The sequence below is a fragment of the Cynocephalus volans genome, chromosome 3 (assembly GCF_027409185.1).
Source record: "Cynocephalus volans isolate mCynVol1 chromosome 3, mCynVol1.pri, whole genome shotgun sequence".
NCBI classification, from domain to species: Eukaryota; Metazoa; Chordata; class Mammalia; order Dermoptera; family Cynocephalidae; genus Cynocephalus; species Cynocephalus volans.
The window spans coordinates 2,627,569-2,648,604 of record NC_084462.1 but is presented as its reverse complement, the minus strand read 5'-3'; the positions used below and the strand labels follow the sequence as shown (position 1 = coordinate 2,648,604).

The 21,036-nt window shown below is 48.3% G+C and overlaps 1 protein-coding gene across 3 annotated transcripts in view; it reads right to left on the bottom strand.

Moving 5' to 3' along the window:
• Positions 1-3,069: 3,069 nt before the first annotated feature.
• The window catches only part of MYH14 (myosin heavy chain 14), an 87,340-nt gene continuing 69,373 nt past the window's right edge, over positions 3,070-21,036 (bottom strand). For all 3 annotated transcript variants that reach the window (XM_063092200.1, XM_063092199.1, XM_063092201.1), the window contains 10 exons: positions 18,773-18,985; positions 15,326-15,538; positions 14,047-14,208; positions 13,045-13,173; positions 12,382-12,470; positions 12,174-12,297; positions 8,915-9,123; positions 6,188-6,296; positions 4,399-4,571; positions 3,070-3,954 (listed from right to left, as the gene is read on the bottom strand). In XM_063092200.1, the coding sequence (XP_062948270.1) occupies positions 3,801-3,954; positions 4,399-4,571; positions 6,188-6,296; positions 8,915-9,123; positions 12,174-12,297; positions 12,382-12,470; positions 13,045-13,173; positions 14,047-14,208; positions 15,326-15,538; positions 18,773-18,985 (1,575 nt within the window). In that variant the 3' untranslated portion in view covers positions 3,070-3,800. The remainder of the gene's footprint in view (positions 3,955-4,398; positions 4,572-6,187; positions 6,297-8,914; positions 9,124-12,173; positions 12,298-12,381; positions 12,471-13,044; positions 13,174-14,046; positions 14,209-15,325; positions 15,539-18,772; positions 18,986-21,036) is intronic.

The window sequence follows — 21,036 nt, the reverse complement described above, 5'->3', positions numbered from 1 at the left end:
GTGATTTCACCCTCTCATACTCCCGTCCCCCCAAGGGATCTGCTGGCCTCTATTCTTGCTGCATGGACTCAGACCTCCCATCCCAGAATTCCTGGGATAATTTGGCCCTAGCACACAAGATTCCCCAACCCCCATTCCATCCCCAGGACATGAGACCTGCACCCAGAATTCCTGAGACTGACCCTTGCACCCTGCACCCCCAAACCCCCACACACACCTGAGACTTAACTTCTGCAAACAGATGCTACCCCTCCCCCCAACACCCCCACCAAATTCCCTGGACTGCATGCCAGCAGTTCTCAAGCCTCCAAGATTTGACCCAGCTCTCCAGCCCAGTTTCAGCCTTTGGGATGCTCCAGATCTTTTCCACAACTCTGACATTTCCTGTACACCTCCAGATCCTCAGGCCTGCCCTCCCCCAGATATCCCCAAATCCCTAACATCAGGCTCATCCACCTCCAAGATAGGCTCAACCTGTCTGCAATTCCAAGGAATCAGATCTTCCCAGGGCACCCCTCTTCTTATGTCTAATCCTGCCCCCCAAAGCCCCTTCTCTGAACTGGTATCCAAAAGGTACCCTCGTAATGGAGACCAGTGTTTCCCAGAGGGGCGTATTTGTACCCTGGGTGGTGTGCTCAGGTTTTCAGCAGTACAAGGACAAACGCTTGTTTTAAAGTTTTGTCTTGAATGTGCACATTTTGCACATAAGCGGTACATCCAGGTATTGCTGGTTGGCCGGGACAGTTTATTTAGGTTAAAAGTTGTCTACAAATGATCATAGAGGCTGTGCACGAATGGAGTGACACTGAAATACCAGAAGCATGGAAAACGACAATATGCCCGACTCGGCTGAGATCCCAGCCCGCCCTTCCCCAGCGTTCCTCGCCCCGCTACACTCATTGGTGGAGAATCATTTCTCATATTCCATCCTGGCTCAAGGATGCGCTACCTCCCCCAAGCCCAGAGACCACCCCGGTCCCAGAGTCCTTAGCGGACCCCTTTTGTAGCTAGGGACCCACGGAATTAGCGACCTCCCTCCCTCTGCTCCCACGGCCTCAGGAATCCACCACCCCGCCTGAGTGTGGGTGGGGGTCGTCACTGAGCACGATTCTGGATGCAACGATTCCTATGCAAGGGGCATTTTGAGTCCCCCCCATCCTTCCCTCGGGCCCTAAACCCTGGTGAATCAGGGGTGAGGGGTGGGACGGGTTCTGGTGGGGGCCGGGCAAAGGGCTAGGGGATCCAGACACCAGGGTACGGGGTGGGGACTGATCATATTGCCAAAGGGTTCAACTTCTTTAAAAAGCCCCCAGTTTCCCCTGAGCCTCACGAAAGCCGAACGGGGCGGGGAAAGGGGGTGCGGGTCTTTACCAAAAGGGTACTGACCTCTTCTCAACGTCTCCCTCCCGCTCGCCAATCCGCCACATGTACCCAGCTTTTTAGTTCAGCTTTTAAAAACAACCACAGTCATTACAAACTACAAAAACGTGATTCTCGTCCCCTCCCTCGTCCCCCAAGTCAACAAACAGTGCGGGATTCGGGGAGGGAGAGAGAGCGAGCTAAAGGGACTACTTCCAAGTCCGGCTCCCCCTTTTCCCCAGCGGCCGCCAGGGTGCCTGCAACCACACGCATGCGCTGCATGACGCGCCCCTCCTGCACGGACACGGGGCAGGGGGCGGGGCGACTGGGGAGGACGAATGGCGGGGGGTGGAGGTGTCTTCCTGAGCTCAGCGGCTCTTCCTCTCCAACACACACACGTGCACACACACGCGCACACACACACACACAGAGCAATAAGTTTCGCTCACTCGAATGTGGGCGGGGCGGGCCTGGCCTGTCCGGGGGGACGGGGAGTGGCGAGGAGGCGCTCTCAGGGATGGGGGCGGGGGTCCGGAGTCAGTGTGGGGAGGGGAGGTCTACAAATCGTCCAACTCTGGTGCTAACGGCGGGTCTTCTTAGCCCACCCGCAGGGCAGGGAGGGAGGGGTTGGCAAGGCCTCTCCCCCGAGCCTCCCCCACGCCCACCCTGGGTGCATGAACCGCCCAATGCAGAAGCTGCCGCATGTCACCTCCCCTCCCCAAAGAAAAAGTGTCATGTCCCCTTCCCACCCACCGTCTCATTCCTCAAAAATAAAAGTTTCCTTTTCATTTAAAGTTGCTGCCTGTTTGTCTTACGGGAAGGTCTACTGATAGGGGTTGGGGGTACCCAGAGAGATTGGGACTTAAAGAGTGGCAAGGGTATGGACTTTGGTGGTTTGGTGGTCCAGACACCCCCTGGGCCACCAGCTCTCATGTCATTGTTTGGGGTTGACAAGTACCTGCCTCAGTTTCTCTGATGGTAAAAATGGGGATCAATATCCCTAACTGAAAAGTCTGTGAGGAATGAGTCTGGGGAATGTGAGCCCCTAGATGAGGGTGGCTAGTTCCCAGGGGTGGGGTGGACCTGGGTCCCCAGTGTGGGCTCAGGGACTGAGGGTCCCACACTCCATATTGCTGACTCTGAAGCCAGATTGCCTGGGTTCAGACCCTGGTGCAACTTTTTAGTAGCTGTGTGTCCTTGAGCAAGTCACTCAGCTCCTCTGAACCTGTTTCCACCGCTCTAAATGGACAGGAGGGGTCGTGATTTATTCACTCAGCAAATATTTACTGAATGCCTACTATGTGCCACACACTGTTCTAGGAAACGGAGAGCAATGAAATCTATACCTCTAAGGCTGTGCTCAGGGTTGGGACAAACATCATTCACTTAGCACAGTGCCTAGCATAAATAGTCACTGCTTTCATTTTTCTGCGAAGACTTGAGAGTTGGTCTGAGTGCGCATCCCTTCTGGCACTCTCTGACTGGGAGGCTTGGCGTGAGGGACACAACCACTCTGAGCCTCAGTTTCCTCATCTGTATAATGGAGGAATATCTTCGAGGGTGGGGTGAAGAGGAAATGAGTTATTTTCTGTTAAGTGCCTGGTCCACAGGATGTCCCCCATGCATGTTGCAGCCATGATTGGAACCAGCAGTCTCCTCCACCTACCACCCCATCAGAGACCCCCTGCAGGAACACATACACAGCCCCAGTGAAGGGTCCAGTTGGAGGTTGAAGTTTATTTCTGCCAGAGCCTGGAGGCTGAGAGTGTAAGGGAGACTCCTCCAGATCCCACAGCAAACCCCAAACAAGATCACACAAAGCAACCAGATAGGAGAGCAGAGTGTGGGGAGGGAGAGGAAATGAGAGGAGTGCCCTTATCCCACCCCTTTGTAAGGGTCCAACGCTGGTGGAGGCCTGTCACTTAGAAGTTCAATGGTGGGGGCAGAAATGGAGGGAGGAGAGTGGTTACATGGAGAGAGAAGAGAAAGAGAGGGAGAGAGACTTAGAGAGAAAGATGCAGAGAAAGACAGACAGACAGACCATGAGAGAGGGACAAACAGAGAGACAGAGACAGAGAGGAGCAGAGCAAATGGGGAGCCCACCTTGCTCCCTGTCTAATATATATAGGTCATTAACAACTGAAAAAAGGACAGGGAGCTGATGGGACCACATCCTGCCAATTACATCCATCTTCCCCCAAGCAAAAGAGCCCAGTCCTTGCCTCCCTACCTGGTTTGCTCCTCTGTGTTAGGGGTCATTGGTTGATGGGAGGTCTCAGGGGGCACAGGGTGGAGTTGATAAATGCCAAAGTGCCAGAGGGTGGCACCATTTCCAAAGTGCAAGAAGGCAGAGGGCAGAGTTCCTGGGATAGGTGCCCACGGGGGCGAGGGAGGGATGGGCCCAGGCCCTGTCCATTAGTGCATCTGGGTGCAGGGTGGGATCACTGGGGCTGGGCTGGTGGGGGGCTGTCAGACTCTGGGGGTGGTGGCCCAGACCCCGGCTCTGCCTCCTCAGCCTCCTCATCGGATGCCACACCCTCCTCCAGCCGGAAGACCTGCCGCACTGTGCGTGTGGTGAAGGTGAGGGGACCGCGTCTGTAGGGAGAAGAAGAGACAGGACACAGAGATAAAATGAGGGAGGAGGGGGACAGGAGGACATAGAGAGAGAGAGATGGGGAAAGACAGAACAAAATTACAGGAGAAGAGAGATGGACAGAGGGCAATGGTGGGGGTAGAAAGAGATGGGGGACAGAAAGACAAAGGGATGGAAAAAGATGAAGAATGGACAGAAAGATTGAGATACAAAATCAGAAAATAGAGGACACAGAGATGAGACAAGGAGAAAGAGGGGTGGGAAGAAAGAAGTTACCTTGGGTCTGGCTCTCCCCCAACACAGTTCCTGTTCCCACACCCCCACACACCCATGGACCCCATTTCTCCATCTTGCTGCCCCTGGCAAGGACCTGGCCTCATGCATCCCTAGGGTTTACAGAGTGAGGGTGCTGCCCACCCATCAGGCACATGTGTGGGAGGCCATACCGGAGTCGGTTCCTCAGCGTGGTCACCTCACGGTTCATAGACTCAGCTGACTCTGTGACATCCTCCAGCTCACGCTGCAGCCTCCGACGGCCGGCCTGAGCCCGGGATGCTTCCTCTTCGGCCTCCTCTAACTGCCGCTTCAGCTGCTTCGATCGAAGGTTTCCTTTCTCCAGCTTGGCAGGAGCAGGGGGACCAGGTCATATCTCAGGGTGCTGTACTCACCCCCACCCTCTCCACAGCCCACTAATCCCCAGCCCCATCCCTCCTGCCCCTGCTCTCTGTTCAGGCCTTGTCCTTTCCCCTTAAGACCCTTATGCCAGCCTCCACCCCAGCCTCCAGTCTCTTCCCTCCAAGCAGTTCCCCACATGGCCTCAGAAGGGTCTCTCTACATCCAAAGCTGACCCTGCCCTTCCCTGCTCACAGCTCTCTCGTGGCTCCCCAATACCCCTGGAAAAAGGTCTCAGCCCCTCAGCCTAGCATTCCAGGCCCTGCAGAGTCTTATTCTTGTCCATGTCTCTTCTTCCCATAAACCCACTGACCAGACCAACTTTGCCAACTTCTTTCTCCAGAGAGGGAAAACACATGATCTGACCTCATTTCTTATCATTCATCTCTCCCACCCCATTCTTCTCTCTAGCCATACTGGTCTGCTTTTTGCTCTGAATTTACCAAGTTTATTTCTATACTTCAGGGCCTTTGCACTTGCTGTTCCCTCTACCTGGATCTTCCTCACCCTTCAGGTAGCAGATCAAATGTCACCACTTCAGAGAGGTCTTCCTCTCTGGGGAAGACCCTCTAATCTAAAGACTATTCCACAATCCTCTGTTTCTTCCCCTCTCTTCATTCTCTTCTTTTCCTCATACCCCTTGTCACAATTTGTAATTACCTTTGCTTGTTTATGGGTTTACTGAGTCTTTTCCTATGCTGAATATGTGAGCCCCATGAGGGCAGGGATCTCCTGTCTCATTTACATCCATATTCCTAATGCCTACCACACTGCCTGGCTACACAGTAGTGGGGGCTCAATAATTTATTTGTGGAATGAATGACAAATAAAGCACAGCTGAGCTTTTAAGGGCACAAGGGCTATGTCTCTTCAGACAGACCTGGGATCTGATCCAGGCTTATCACCTAATAACTCTGTGACTTTGATGAAAACTATAGTCCCTCTTAAAGTTTCAGTTTCTTCATCTGTGAAATGGGGCTAGTGAGAAAACGCAAGTGTGTATTTTTTTAAAAAGTAGTTGCTTGAGACAGTAACTGTTCAATAAACAATTAAGGGCACAGACTCTGGGGCAAGAGTGCTGGGGTTTGAATCCTGACCCCACCTCTTACTAACTAAATAGTTTTAAACAAAGTTACTTCACCTTTCTGTGCCTCAGTTTCCTTACATGAATAAGAGTAGAAATAATAAATTCTACCTGATAGGGATCTGATAAGAATAAAATGTACTACATGCTATTTCTTTAGCACAGTGCCTGGTAAATAGAAAGCACTCTATAAACATTATCTGTTGTTATTTCAGTCCTGGTCTAATTTCTGAGTAGGGTTTCACTATCCTGGCTGCCTCAGCTCCATATAGGGCCCTTCCTAGATGCCAGAATTTATGGATTGCAAAGGCACTGATTCCAACCCTCTGCTGATGCTCCAAGCCCCAGGGCAGTATCTGCACTGAGTTCCAGTTCAGCACCTGCATGTTACTTCTTGTGTTGGTGGGGTCACTACTTCCTGAGATGGCCTGAGCTATTTCTCCACTCACCACTGCTCCCTAATGATGTCATCTGTTTACCTGGTCCCGGAGCTGATCGGCCACCCTCCGCTCTTCCTCCACCTGGAGCACCACTTCTTTAAGCCGCTTCTCAGCTCTGCGCACCAGCTTACCAGAGAGGATGCGTTCTCTGAAGAGAGGAATGAGGATTCCTCCTCAGGAGAGGTGTTCAATCTAGGGTTCTGTCCCCATAGCCTTGTCCAGTGGTTGTCATACTGTTCTTGGACTGACCTCTTCCCTCTTTCCCATCCCCCAACCAGCTCCCATGGTCTACTCTGGCCAGACACTGGCACCCAGGCTCCCTTCTCCAGGGTATCTATGTCCTTGGCTTCTACTAAGATATCTGATGTTCCTAAAAATGTCTCTAGTGATATTGTGATTTACAATAAATATATATTTGATTTTCATCTTGGTTTCCTGGTGCACAGCTCCTAAGACCCCAGGATGTGTCTTTTCGTGTGTTAATGAGATGATTGCTGGCTGGGGCTCCTGGACAGCTAGTTCCAGGAGAACCAACCATGTGATTAGAGGATTGGAACTTTCAGGCCCACCCCTGACTTCCAGGAAAGGGATAGAGGCTGAATTTTAAGTCAATCACCAATAGCCAATGATTTAATCAATCATGCCTACATAATGAGGCCCCCATAAAAACCCTAAGGAAGGGTTTTGGGGGCTTCAGGGTTGCTGACCACATGCAGGGTGATGTGCTGAGAGAGGGCATGGAATCTCTGCATGGTTTGGGAGAAGATGCTGAGGTCAGTAGGGGACCTGAGGGGTGTGAGGGGTCTGCTGGGTGGCCTGGGCCCACGGCTGAACCAGGCTGGAGCCCGGGAGACAGATTTAGCAGACACCAGCCTGTTGACAATTGTGGAAACCCGGAGTGTAGATGAGCTTGCCCAGGGAAAGTGTGTGAGTGAGATGGATAGAAGACACCCAGAGATGGTTGACGGATCTTTGGGCTTTCAGAGTGTCTTGGTCCATTTTGTGCTGTTAAAACAAAATGCCTGAGACTGGGTAATTTATAATGAACAGAAAGTTATTGACCTCAGTTTTCCTATACATAAAATAGCGATAACAATGGTCCTTCTCTCACAAGGATTATGTGATATCGTATGTATACACAGGTAGTCCAGCACCTAATATATATATATATATACTAAGTGCTCAATTAGTGGGAACTATCTGTATTGCTGTAACTATTGTTGCTGAATTGTACTGAGCCACAGAAAAATATATTGTATTGGAAGAGTGACATGTATTAAGCTTAATAATAAATATTCTGTTGGTTTTACTAGCACAGTTGTTCTCAACTGGGAACATTAAGGGGCTCTTAATGGTTGTTCAACAACTGGAGATGGAAACTCTTTCAGCCCCATACTGCAGCTGCTTCCTGGCTCTGAACATGGATGTGTGTGGGTGTGATGCTTAGTGCAAGTGCAGCCATTTTGTGACCAAGAGGGAAAGACTAAAGTAACTACACAGATGCTGACCCACAGCCCTACCATCTTTCGGCTGCCTGGCTCCTGACATCCTATGTCAGGAAAAGAAATTCCTCTTTTAGGAAGACTGATAGAAAAAATGGTCCCAATTCTCAATCCCTCCTGTATCTACACCCTTGGTAATATGACTTTGCAACTGCTACCATCAAGTGGTGATATCTACTTCCCCATTCCCTTGAATCTGAGTTGGCCACATAACTTGTGTTGGTTAACTGGATGTGGCAGAAGTGACATAGTGCTACTTCCAAATCTAGGCCTCAAGAAATCTTTAACTCTTTCCTTCACTCTTGGAACCTTGACTCTGCCATATGAACAATCCTGGACTAGCCTACTGGAAGATGAGAGGCCACACAGAGCAGAGTCAAGTTAAGTTTAGTTGTCCCAGGCAAGGCATTAGACCTATGACAGCCTAGCCAAGATGACTAAATCCATCTAGCTGACCCTCAGTTGAGCAGAGATGCATGAGTGAGATTCACCAAGCCCAGATGGGGAAAACCTATCAGCCAGCCCAAAGACTCATGAGCAATAATAAATAGTCATTGTATTAAGCCACAAAATTTTAGGGTGGTTTGTTACACAGCTATAGCTAACCACTACATTATTGTGCAAATCAGACTCTTAGTGGGTGCTATGGGTCAAATGTGTCCCCCAAAATTTGTATGTTAGAAACTTGATCCCTCTTGTAACAGTGTTAAGAGGGTGGGAAATCTGATTATAATATTTGAAAGGTGGGGCTTTTGAGAGGTGATTGGATCATGAGGACTGCACCCTCACAAATGGATTAATCCATTCATGGAGTAATGGGTTGATGGTTCAATGGGTTGCTGTGGGTGTAGATTAGCAGCTTGATAAGGAGAGCACATGAAAAAGCTCTTGCCATTCTTGCTGTGTGATACCCTGTGTTGCCATAGCCCGTATAGAGAGTCACCACCAAGCAGAAGGCATTCACCAGACGTGTTCTCAGGACCATGGACTTCCCAGCCCCCAAAACTATAAGAAATACTTTTTTTCTTATAAAATACCCAGTTTCAGGTATTTTATTGTAAGTGACAGAAAATGGACTAATATTGTGGGACTGCAGTTAACTTGCAGCCCAAAGCATTCTAAATGATATACGAAATCAGAAATTGTTAACATTATGATGCCTTCTAGATGTTTCTAACCCAGGTGTTTGTAACACAAGTTCCCTTCCTCTCACGGACCAGAATGTGGGGGTCACCTTCCACCCATGGTCTCCTCTCCCACTTACCTGCTCTCCTGTTCCAACTGCTCCTCAGCCTGTGCCAGCTTAGACTCAAGGGCAGCAATGATCATCTTTTGGCGGGCCCGAGCCCCAGCATCCTCCTCACCCAGGCGTCCCCGTAGCTCCTGGATCTGTCGTTCCAGCTGCTGCCGCCCACTTTCTGCCTTAGCTGAGAAACTGCGTTCAGCAGACAACTCTGTGGTCAATGACTCTACCTGTAGTAGGCGGGAAGGGGCAGCATGTCATGGTGTAGTCATGGTAGGCAAATCCAGAGACCTCCCAGAATTAAGCAAGCTGATAATTGTTAGGTGCATGGCACAGAGCCCAATACATACTAAATAGTCAGCAACTGCTAGCTTGAATTTGTGGTCATTGACTTATCACCCAATAGCATTGCCAGCACTGGGCTTTAATCTTTTCGATAGTTTTTTTGCTATTTTAATAAGTCCATGAGACCATCACAAACTTGTTTAAGTGCTATAAATTCTACCTCTGACTGTGAATGAGTCTATTTCAAGGGTTATCACACTTTTGTTTGCACCAGGGCCATCTGGGGAGCTTGTGGACAAAAATGCAGACTCAAGGTCCTACCCTCCAGAGATTCTGGTGGACAGAGCAGGTCTGGAGTGCGATCTATGAATCTGCATTTATAACAAGCATCTCAGGTGGGTGTGATAGGAGTGATATGCAAGATCATTTTGAGAAACACTGCCTCAATTAACAGTGGCTACTACATTGCAAATGTGTAAACACACTCCTAATAATAGTTCTTGTTTATTTACTCACCTAGTACTCTGAACAAGGCCCTGTGCTGGGGACACAGAAATGAGTCAGACCCAGTCTGATTCCTACTTTGTTTCATTCCACCTTCACAGGAACACACTGACATACTGATTAGCATTTTCTCTTTTATTTTTTAAACTTTTTATTCATTGTAAAATAAAAGTGATACAGAAAACCAAACACTAATCAAATGTATGGCTTCATGAGTTACTAAAAGGCAAACATGGGGCCGTCCTGTGGCTCAACTTAGGAGAGTGTGGTGCTGATAACACCAAGGCCACGGGTTCAGATCCCTACATAGGGATGGCCGGTTAGCTCACTTGGGAGAGCATGGTGCTGACAACACCAAGTCAAGGGTGAAGATTGCCTTACCAGACAAATTAATTAATTTAAATTAATTAAATAAATAAATAAATAAATAAATAAAATAAAATAAAAAGGCAAACATGGGCTGGCCAGTTAGCTCAGCTGGTTAGAGTGTGGTGTTGTAACAACAAGGTCAAGGGTTCAGATCCCCATACTGGTTAGCTGCAAAAAAAAAAAAAAAAAAGCAAACACCATTGTCACCACCACCCTAGTCAAGATATAGAACTTTGCCATCCCAGAAGCTTCTTTATGCACTCATCCTAACAATAGCCCCTTCCTTCTGCCCAAAACAGCACGTTATCCTTGTTTTTAGGGTAATCACTTCCTTCTACCTCTTCAGAGCTTTATTACTTTAGTTGAATCTTGCTCAGTTAAAAAAAGTAAATATAAAGAACTTTTTTTTTTTTTTTAAAGATGACCGGTAAGGGGATCTTAACCTTTGACTTGGTGTTGTCAGCACCACGCTCACCCAATGAGCAAACCAGCCATCCCTATATGGAATCCGAACCCGTGGCCTTGGTGTTATCAGCACCACACTCTCCCGAGTGAGCCACGGGCCGGCCCAAGTCACGCCATCTTTTACACAGTTGTAGTACCCTATGCTCCCTTCATTAAAGCACATATTGTCTTATTCATTTGATTTATAATGAGAACCTACTGTGTACTCAGCACTGTTTTAGGCACTGGGGATATAGCAGTGGACAAAAACTAAGACAAAGGCCCTGCTCTCAAGGTTCTCAAATTCTGTTGGGGAGATGAACAATAGACAAACAAGTAAATATATAATATAATACTAGGTAGTGATGATATGAAGAAAATTAAAGCAGAGAGAAATCACAGGAGGGAGAGTGGCTGTTTTACACAGTGTGGTCAGGGAACACTGTTTTAAGGGAGTTAGCCATTTGATGCACTCAGAGAAGAGCTTTCCAGGAGGAGGAAACAGCAAGTGCAAAGGCCCTGAGGTGGGAATAATCTTGGCTTAGTCAAGGAAAAGTGAGGAGACTGGTGTGGCAGAAGCAAAGTGAGCTAGCAGGAGAGGAGTTAGAGATGAGATCTGAGTTAGCTGGGGACCAGACTGTGTGGGGCATTGTAGGTGACTGAGATTTTATTCTAAGTGAGAGGGAATATGTGTAACACTCTGGAATATGACTGCCCCTCCACTGGCCTGGGGGTTCCCTAAGGGCTGAGGTCTAACTCTTCTCTGAGTCCCTAGTAGTGCCAGCGGATGGATCCCAAGAGGCCTCAGGATATGAGATTAAAAATTAATGAAGTAATGTAGACGGAGGTCTCTCTTCGGAAATCCCATTACTCTATTGTCTGCCTGGCAAACTCCTATACTTCCTATAAGATTTCTTAAGGCATCACCTCCACCAGGAAGCCTTCCTCTAGGCTAAGTCAGTAGTCCTTTCTAGGTTTCCACAGTGCCTTGTGTTTCCTCCAATTTTCCCTTATATTTCTATATAGGGACAGTCTGTTTTCTCCACCAAACTAGGATGTGTTTGAGGGCGGAGACATACAGTGATCCATCTCCAGGTCACTAGCATCACTCAGAATATGATTTGGGTATCTGGAAGCCTCAGAAAATATTTGCAAGTAAGTAAACAAACGAAAACATGGTTTTCTCCCTCTGCTGAGTTCCATGCTTTAAAATTCAGGCCAAATATCTCTTCTTCCAAATGATTTCTTGTGCCTCCTACAGAAAGAGTCTTCTTTCTCTTTGTACTGGGTCCTAGGTACTTCCATTATAACACTTGCCACCGTATGACAGTTTAGCCCAGTGTCTGTTTCCTCCGGGGAACTCCATAGAACAGAGGCCCCACGTAATTCATCTTTGGATCTAGCCCTTGAGAAACCTCAGAAATACAACTGAATGAAAGCATCATGCCTTTTCCCCCCTTTAAGAACTCCTATTCAACCTTCAAAATCCAAGTCCAATATTCCCTTTTATATATTTGTTGAATAATAAAAATTACTAGATAAATGAAAACAAGAATAAAAATCAAAAAACAAACAAAAAAAATTAAACTATATACATTTGTTGAATATGAGGACTGAAAATTATAGTCCCAGGTCAGCGGGGACCCAGGCTGGCAGGAGGTGGCTGAGCTGTGCCCACCTGTAGCAGCAGCTTGCGGTAGCGGTCATTGAGCAGCTCTGCATTGCTCTGCTCCTCCTCCAGTTCCTCTTCCATCTGCCCCAGGCGCCCCTCCAGCTGACGCTTCTCCTCCAGAATGGCTGCCCTAGGGAGAACAGGAAGGTGTGGAGTGAGAGGGCAGGACAGTCAGAAGAGGGTGGCGCACCCCACATTACCATGGGCCACCTACTTGCTAAGGTTGCCACTGGCCACCTCGTCTGCCATCTCGTCCCGATCCTGCTGAGCCTGCCGCCGGGCGCGATCTGAGGCAGCCAGTTCCTGTGACGACAGAGAGGGGCATCGGGGGGTGGGGTGAAGCTAGCTGAGCGCTGGTCTCATCCACTTCCTGTCCCTCATACTTGACACTTGAGAGTCTTCTGGTCTTTTTTCTACTAAGCACGAACATACTGTCCCTGGGTAACCATGGAATGAACTTTAATCTACAAGCAGATTTCTCTCAAATCCAACTCCTGAGCCCCTAATCAGTGTCCAGCTCTCGATGCCCAGCCCCTAGGCCACTCACCCTCTCCTTGTACGGAGCTCAGTGTCTCCTTTCAAGCCTGCTCCTCCTCCAGGTTCCCCCAGTCACTAGGCCAGACTCCTGTGTGCTCTTCTAGCTTCCGCTTGCCCCTTAGCACCCACAGGCCCCCTCCCTTCTGCCTCCTATTTCTGCCTTGTTTCTCCTCTGAGTGCCCTTGGCTCCACTTCAGGTCTTGTCCTCTCTCCCCAGCCTTCCTGCCACCAGTCTCCCTCCTCCAGTTCACTACCACAGAGCTGACCTCTCCCCTCCCCTGCCCCTCAGGTTGGCATTGGAGGCCATGTGGTCAGCCCCGCCCACCCCCCCAGCCCTTACCTCCTGCAGTCGTAGCACCTCAGCCTCCAGCCCCTTAAGGCGTTTCTCACTCTCCCGGTTCTGGACAAAGATTTCCTCCCGGGAGCTGCGTGACTCCTCCACCTCCCGCCATAGCTCTTTTATCTGGACCTGGACGGAAGGGTTCAGCCTGGCTACAGAGCTTCACAGGAAACCCCCCCACCCTCGCACAAGTCCCTTGGGGCTCCTTGGCTCCTTAGGAACAAGCAGGGCATTACTGGAGCCCTGCAGACCTGGGCTCCTACCCATGGGCCACTCGCTGTGTGACTTTGGGCAAGCATTCTCCCTCTCAGGTCTTTGGTTTTGTTGACTATAAAAAAGGAGGGGGTTGGCCTGGCTGAGCTTAGAAGGCAGCCAGAGGCCTGAAGGAGCCTGGTTTCATCAGACAGACCTGGATTTGGATCCTAAATTGGCTATAGACTTGCTGAGTGACCCTGAACCAGCCACTGCCCCTTTCTGGGCCTCAGTTGTCTCCACTTGAAAAACACCTTATAAGCCTAAAATGGGTATAAGATTTGGAGTCTGCAGTAATAATAATGATGGCAAACACTTACCAATCATTTACCTTGGGCCAGGCCCTATTATATATACATACATACTGATTTCCCTCAATCCTCACAATTCCAGTTGATAGGGACTTTTGGTGCCCACTGTATTGTACAGTACAGTACAGACTGTTTTTAAAAAAACATAAACCAGGTATAACTTTCATAATTAGAAAAAAAAACTAAAGTATTTCTATTTCAAAAATAAAATGAGAAAATTGGACTTAAAATTGAGCATTTCAAATAAAGGAAATAAAAAATATAAAAAGCAAGTGAGCATTTGAGGCACGGATGTTTCTAAATGTGCTGACTAATTTGGATGCTGCTCGTGGGGTCAAGAGGGCAGGGTCCGAGCTGATCGCTGGCCCTGGAGTGCCAATGAGGGCTCGGAGACACCTGGGGCCTCTCCTCCCTGGCACAGCTCAAGCCACAGCCTTACCTGCATCTTGCGAAGCTGCTTCACTGCCTCCTCCTTGCCCTGCCCAGCAGCTGCTGTCTGAGCCTTCAGTTCCTCCAGTTCTGCCTCCAGCTTCTTGCGGGCGGCCACAGCCAGAGCACGCTGCTTCCGTTCCTCATCCCGCTCCACCTCTGCATCCCTCAGCTGGGGGAGGGAGGAGGCGAGGAGGGGCCAGGTCAGGGGACAGGGCACCCAGGCTTTCTCTACATGGTAGTGACAATGGTATCTGCCCCCGGCCTAGGCCTCAGGCCCCATTCCTTCTGCCCCGACTCTCCATCCCTATAGCACCAGCTCAGGCCTTGCCCTCCCTCCTCACCCAAGCAACATTTTCAGCCTCTCATCTCTCTCCTTCAGCCCATTCCCACATGGCTCCAGAACGGTCTTTGTACACCCAGAGCTGACCCTGTCCATGGGCCACCCATGGCACCCCAGGGCCCCCAGGGCCAAGTCTTGGACACTCATCCACGACCGGATCAAAGGGGGCCAGTAGAGACAAAAAGCACAGAGACCCTCAGACTTGGGGCACCTTCTTCTATCTTCTCCCCCTCCCAGCTTCTAGCACCCCCCCCAGTCTGTTGCCCACACGGCCCCTGAGGGGTCTCTTTGACTCTCAGAGATAACCCCGCTCCTCCCACACTCAGCACTCATCACCTCGTAGATGGAAACCACTGGAAGTTCCTCGATTGAGTGAGAATGAATGAATACCTCAGAGAGGAGAGAGCAATGGAGCAAATGAGGAAGCAGGTGAATGACTAAGTGAATGAGAAAGTGAGGACATGAGTGAGCTTGTCAACAAGCGAGTAAACGAGTGCAAGAGTAGGCTGGGGGTGTGGAGGGCTGAGGTTTAGTAAACAGGGGCGTGGTTGGGCTGAGGAGAGGAGGTTGGTTAGAAGAGGGTAGTTGGATGGATGGAGTAGCAGTTAGACACAGGGCTGGCTGGGTATAAGTGTTGGCTGGTGGAGAGGCTGTGTATAGATGGTTGAGGTGGTTGAATAGACGGAGTGATAGATGGGTGGATGAATGGATGGAAGATGTATGGTTGGATATGTCAACAGGATGTGTGCGTGGATTAACGGGTCATGGTGGGCTAATGGGTTGGATAACAGAAAGATAGCTTTGCAGGAGGAGGGTGGTTGGCTAGCAGGAGGGACTTTGGTAGAAACACTGAGCAGCAGGTGGGGGGATGAGAACCCTTGCTGCCTTTCTTGCTGCCTGTATGCACCACGGCACACCCCAGATGGACCGCACCCCATGCATGTACCTGCTTGGCCAGCTGCCTCCGCCTTTCCTCACCAGCCTCGTCGCGGCCCTGCAGGTCACGCTCGTGCTGTGTCTTGAGAGCCTGCACAGTCACCTCCAGGCGCAGCTTGGCATCCTCGGCTGCTGTCAGCTCATCTTCCAGTTCTGTCACTTGTGTTCGCAGGTCATTGGTTGCTTGTTCTGCCACCCGGCGGGCTCGTTCCAGTTCATGCACCTGGTGGGGAGGTAGAGTGAGCACAGGGTGCCTGGGTCACTGGGGGAGGGAGAGGCTAGGACCCTGGGTAGAGTGGGGGAAGCTTTGATGGAGGATGGGGAGGCAGCAAGTTGATACGTCCATTCTACTTTGTTCATTCAACATTTACTGAGCACCTACTTACTGTGTCTCATTCTGAAACATCCTAAAACGTATTTTATTAATAACCTGCGCAAGATAATTCTATCATGTGAAGCTCTTGAGAGTCTAATTCAAGTGTTCGTCAGCTGAATTTCACTCGTGGTGGATTATTCCCTTGGAGTTTTGTAATTCTGGATTGTGAACTCACCTCACTGGGGCTTCATCTTCAGGAATCCTGTGTGAAAAGGGGTTGAAGGCACGCAGCCCCAGGGCTATCAGTGCTGGCTTCTGCCAGTCTCCCCAGAGTCTCACTTTCCTCCTATCTATTTCTATTTCTTTTCTTTTTTTTTTTTTTTTTTTTGTAGCTTTGGGGTTCCCAGATCTTTCAGGGAGGTGTAAATTAAAACCTCGAATGCTCTGTGAAAACAGACCTGGTCTTATGAATTCTCAGAGACCCCTCCTTGTGCCTCTCCTTAATTGTCACCCTTGACCTTCAGGACCTCTCTGTTATCCATGCTCCTGGCACTGAGCCCCTCTCCTACTTAGCCACAATGGTCATTTAACACTTGCTTATGTGACTCTTTGTGTAACACCCACCTCCCACACTGGACTGTGACTTCCACAGGGCAGGGATGCCACTGCCCAAGTAACCTATCCTCATTAAAATTCTGGTCAGTGACAGTGTCTACTTTCACCCCTAGGGAGGGACCTCCTGGTCTCCCTGTTTGACACCTGCCAATTTATTGTGTTTACTCAAAGGGATCAAGCTTTCTGCCATCCACCTCCTATTGCCCACAAAGGCCTGTGGAGTCACTACAAATAACTTCATGGTTTTCCCAAAGGTCAGATCTTAACTGCTTGAGTATGAGCTGAGTTTCAGCTCTAGTATTCCTGGGGCTGCAGGCTGGGGTATGTCAGGGGGATGGGAGTTCTCTTCAGGCCTGGCTGAAAAAGTTCCATTGGATCAATGCCAAAGCACATGGAGAAGATAAATTCCTCATCTGTCGCATCCCTAGCAGTACATTGTTGGGAAATAAAAACAGGGTTTTGGGAGGGTGTCTGCCCAGGGACTCAACTAAACACAGATTCTGCCAGTGCCTCCCACTGTTAGTGAGGGTGGCCTATGTCCCTGGGCCTGTCCTATCTGGTGCTCCACAGATGTATTTAGTGGATGAAAGAAGAAAGGATGGAGTGGAGGGTGTGGTTGGCCATCTTGACCTTTCAGAAGGCTGGGACACAGGCTGGGTAAGGGGAGCCTGGGAACAGGCCTAGGGAACTCCCTCCAGGCCCTGGAAGGATGTATGAGTCAGGGGAAGACAGAAGCCTGGTGGGGGAGCCTGTGTGTGCTCAGTGGGGTTGGAAGTGGGTAAGGTGAGGAGCCCTCATCCTGTGTGTGCGTGTGTGTGGTGTGTGTGTGTGTGTGTGTGTGGTGTGTGTGTGTGTGTGTGTGTGTGTGTGTGTGTGGTGTGTGTGTGGGGGGTGTGTGTGGTGTGTGTGTGTGGTGTGTAGTGTGTGGTGTGTGTGTGTGGTGTGTGTGTGTGTGTGTGGTGTGTGGTGTGTGTGTGTGTGGGTGTGTGTGTGTGGTGTGTAGTGTGTGGTGTGTGTGTGGTGTGTGTGTGTGTGTGTGTGTGTGTGGTGTGTGTGTGGGGGGTGTGTGTGGTGTGTGTGTGTGGTGTGTAGTGTGTGGTGTGTGTGTGTGTGGTGTGTGTGTGTGTGGGTGTGTGTGTGTGTGTGTGTGGTGTGTGTGTGTGTGTGGTGTGTGTGTGTGTGTGTGGGTGGGTGGTGTATGGTGTGTGTATGTGTGTGTGTGTGGGTGTGTGTGGGTGTGTGTGTGGTGTGTGTGTGTGGTGTGTGTGTGTGTGGTGTGTGTGTGGTGTGTGTGTGTGTGTGTGTGGTGTGTGTGGTGTGTGTGTGTGTGTGTGGTGTGTGTGTGTGGTGTGTGTGTGTGTGTGTGGTGTGTGTGTGGTGTGTGTGTGTGTGATGTGTGTGTATGTGTGTGTGTGGTGTGTGGTGTGTGTGTGTGTGTGTGTGTTTGTGGTGTGTGTGTGTGTGTGGTGTGTGTGTGGTGTGTGTGTGTGTGATGTGTGTGTGTGTGTGTGTGTGGTGTGTGGGGGTGTGTGTGTGTGTGTGTGTGTGTGTGTGTGGGTGGGTGGTGTATGGTGTGTGTATGTGTGTGTGTGTGGGTGTGTGTGGGTGTGTGTGTGGTGTGTGTGGGTGTGGGTGTGTGCGTGTGGTGTGCGTGTGGTGTGCGTGTGGTGTGTGTGGTGTGTGTGTGTGGTGTGTAGTGTGTGGTGTGTGTGTGGTGTGTGTGTGTGGGTGTGGTGTGTGTGTGGTGTGTGTGTGTGGTGTGTGGTGTGTGTGTGTGTGTGGTGTGTGTGTGGTGTGTGTGTGTGGTGTGTAGTGTGTGGTGTGTGTGTGTGTGTGTGGTGTGTGTGTGGTGTGCGTGTGTGGTGTGCGTGTGGTGTGTGTGTGGTGTGTGGTGTGTGTGTGTGTGTGGTGTGTGTGTGGTGTGTGTGTGGTGTGTGTGTGTGTGATGTGTGTGTGTGTGTGTGGTGTGTGGTGTGTGTGTGTGTGTGTGTGTGGTGTGTGTGTGTGGTGTGTGTATGTGGTGTATGCACTCGTATGTGTACACACCTACGTCAGGTTCTCAGGTTGTGTGTTTTGGTAAGTTCTCTTCACGTTCTCTCTCTCTGAGTTTTCACACGTGTGTGGTGAGTATTCCTCACACTCTGAGTGTGAACATATGTGTTTAACGGGAGGCTCTCCTCACCTTTCATGTACGTGAATGTGAGCATGCATACTTTGTGAGCTCTCATATCCTGTTACGTATGTTTGATGAGAGAGTCTCCTCGTGTTCTGTGTATGGTGCCTGGATCTCCAGTGAACAGCTCACCCGACTTTCCACGTGTGTGTGAACACACGTGTTTGGTGGCAGATTCTCCTCACACTCTGTTGGTCAGCAGCTCTCCTCCGGTTCAGTGTTTGTGCGTGAACATGTGACTTTGACGGCTGGTATCTTTCATGCTGTGTGTGTGAGGGCATATGTGTGTGTGTGTGTCTTCCCTCATCAAGTGTGTGTACAGGTGTGGCTTGGGGAGTGGAGGCCTCACTCACACTCTTGCCGACGTCATCCTTGCTGCTCAGTAGCGCCTCCAGCTCGGCCCGCAATGCCCGGTTCTGGCGCTCCAGTTCCTCACGTGCCTCCTGCTCCTCTTCCAGTGCCCGTGTCAGCGACAGGGCCCGGGCCTCACGCTCTCGGCCCTCTGCCTCGACCCGCTCACGTTCTTCTACCGCTCGCAGTACAGCTGCCTTCTCCTCTGCCAGGAGCTTCCAGGTTGAAGGATATGAGGTGAGGGGAAATAGATTAGCTGAAAGGAGTATACAAGGGATGGGGAAGAAGGAGCAGCCGGGGACAGAGAGAGAGAAACAGAGAGACACACACATGCACAAAGAGAAAGAGAGAGGCAAAGAGATGGGCAAAGGCAGAGACACAAGAGGGAAGTAGAGGGATTAAAGTTGCAACCACGTCCCAAACCAGCTCAGCTCCTGAATGGATCAAACCCACCAGTCCCTCAATCTACATACCCAAGAGAGGAAAGGATATTTCTTCCTCTTGTTAAAATGGACTTCAACCTTTACTGTTGTTGTTTTTTTAAAAGATATGGTAATTGGTAAACAAACTTACAAGACATGCAAAAAAGGAAGAGAATAGAAATCATACTTAAGAGAAAAATCAGAATGAAAACAGACTCATATATGAGCTACATGTTAGAATTATCACACGAAGACTTTACTATGATAAGTAAATTTCAGAATAAGATGAACATAATGGGTGAAAACACAGGATTATTTTAGGAGAGATTTGAAACTGGAAAACAGAACCACATAGAAATGCTAGAACTGAAAACAAAGTATCTAAAATTAAAAAGCCATTGGATGAAATTAAAAGACGATTGGACACATTAGAAGAATCAGCAAATTAGAAAACAGGCCAATAGAAATTATTCAAACAGAGCAAAGAAAGAAAAAAATTATAAAAATAATTTAACACAGCTTTAATAACCTGTGAAAGAATATCAAGCAGTCAAACATACATGTATCTGGAGTCCCAGAAGAAAGGTAAAGAAAGAGTAAAGGAAGAAGTGAAACTGTCTTTATTCACAGAAAACATGATCATCTATATAGAAAATTCAAGGAAATCTATATATTTTTTAAAAACCCTAACATTAAATAGTAAGTGAGTTTAGCCACTCATTTTAGTAGAACACTAGATTAATATTCAAAAATGATTATATTTCTACAAACTAGCATTCAGAAATTGAAATAAAAACAATATCATTTAAAACAGCCTCAAAACCATGAAATACATAGAAATGAATCTGACAAAAAGTGTGAAAGACGTACACTGAAAAGTATAAAACATTTCTGAGATAAATTAAAGAATATTTAAATAAATGGATATATATAATATGTTCCATGGTCAGAAAACTCAATGTTATTAAGATGTCAGTTCTTCCCAAATTAATCTATAGATTCAGCACAGCCCCAAATCAGGAGTCTTTTGTTCTTAGAAACTGACAAATTGATTCTAAAATTCATATGAGGGTTTGGATCCCTATCCTGGCCAGACACACACAAAAAAAGAAAAATTAAAAAATGAAATTATAAAGGATCTAAAAGAGGCAAAACAGCCTCAAAAAAAAAAAAAAGAAAAAGAAATAGAAAAAGAAAAAGAAAAAAGAAGTGAGTAACACTACATGATCTTTCAACACACACACAAAAACAAGTCAGTGGAGAACAAATGGTCTTGGAACAACTGGATGTCTATATTCACAAAAATTAACTTGAAGCCACGGTAGCACTACACATATAAAAATTAACTCAAAATGCATCACAGACCTAATATAAACCTAAATGTAGAAAACTTCTAGAAAAAAATAGGAAAAAATCTTTATGGCATTGAGTTAGGCAGACTCCTTAATCACAACACCAAAAGCACAATACATAAAATAACCAATCAATGAATTGGACTTCACCCAAATTAAAAACTTCTGCTCTTTGAAAAACTCTATTAAGAGAATAAAATGACATGCCATGGAGTGGATGTAAACATTTGCAGAGCATATATCTGACAAGTAACTTGTATTCATAATATATAAAGAACTTTCAAAATTCAATTATAAGAAAACAATCCAATTTTTTAAAATGGGCCAGAAGTTTGAACTCACACTTCACCAAAGAAGATATATGGATGGCAAATAAGCACATGAAAAGATGTTCAACATCATTGGTCATTAGAGAAATGCGAATTAAAACCACTACACACCTGTTAGAAAGACTAAGGCTTTGTTCCTGAAAGCCAAACACTGGAAACAACC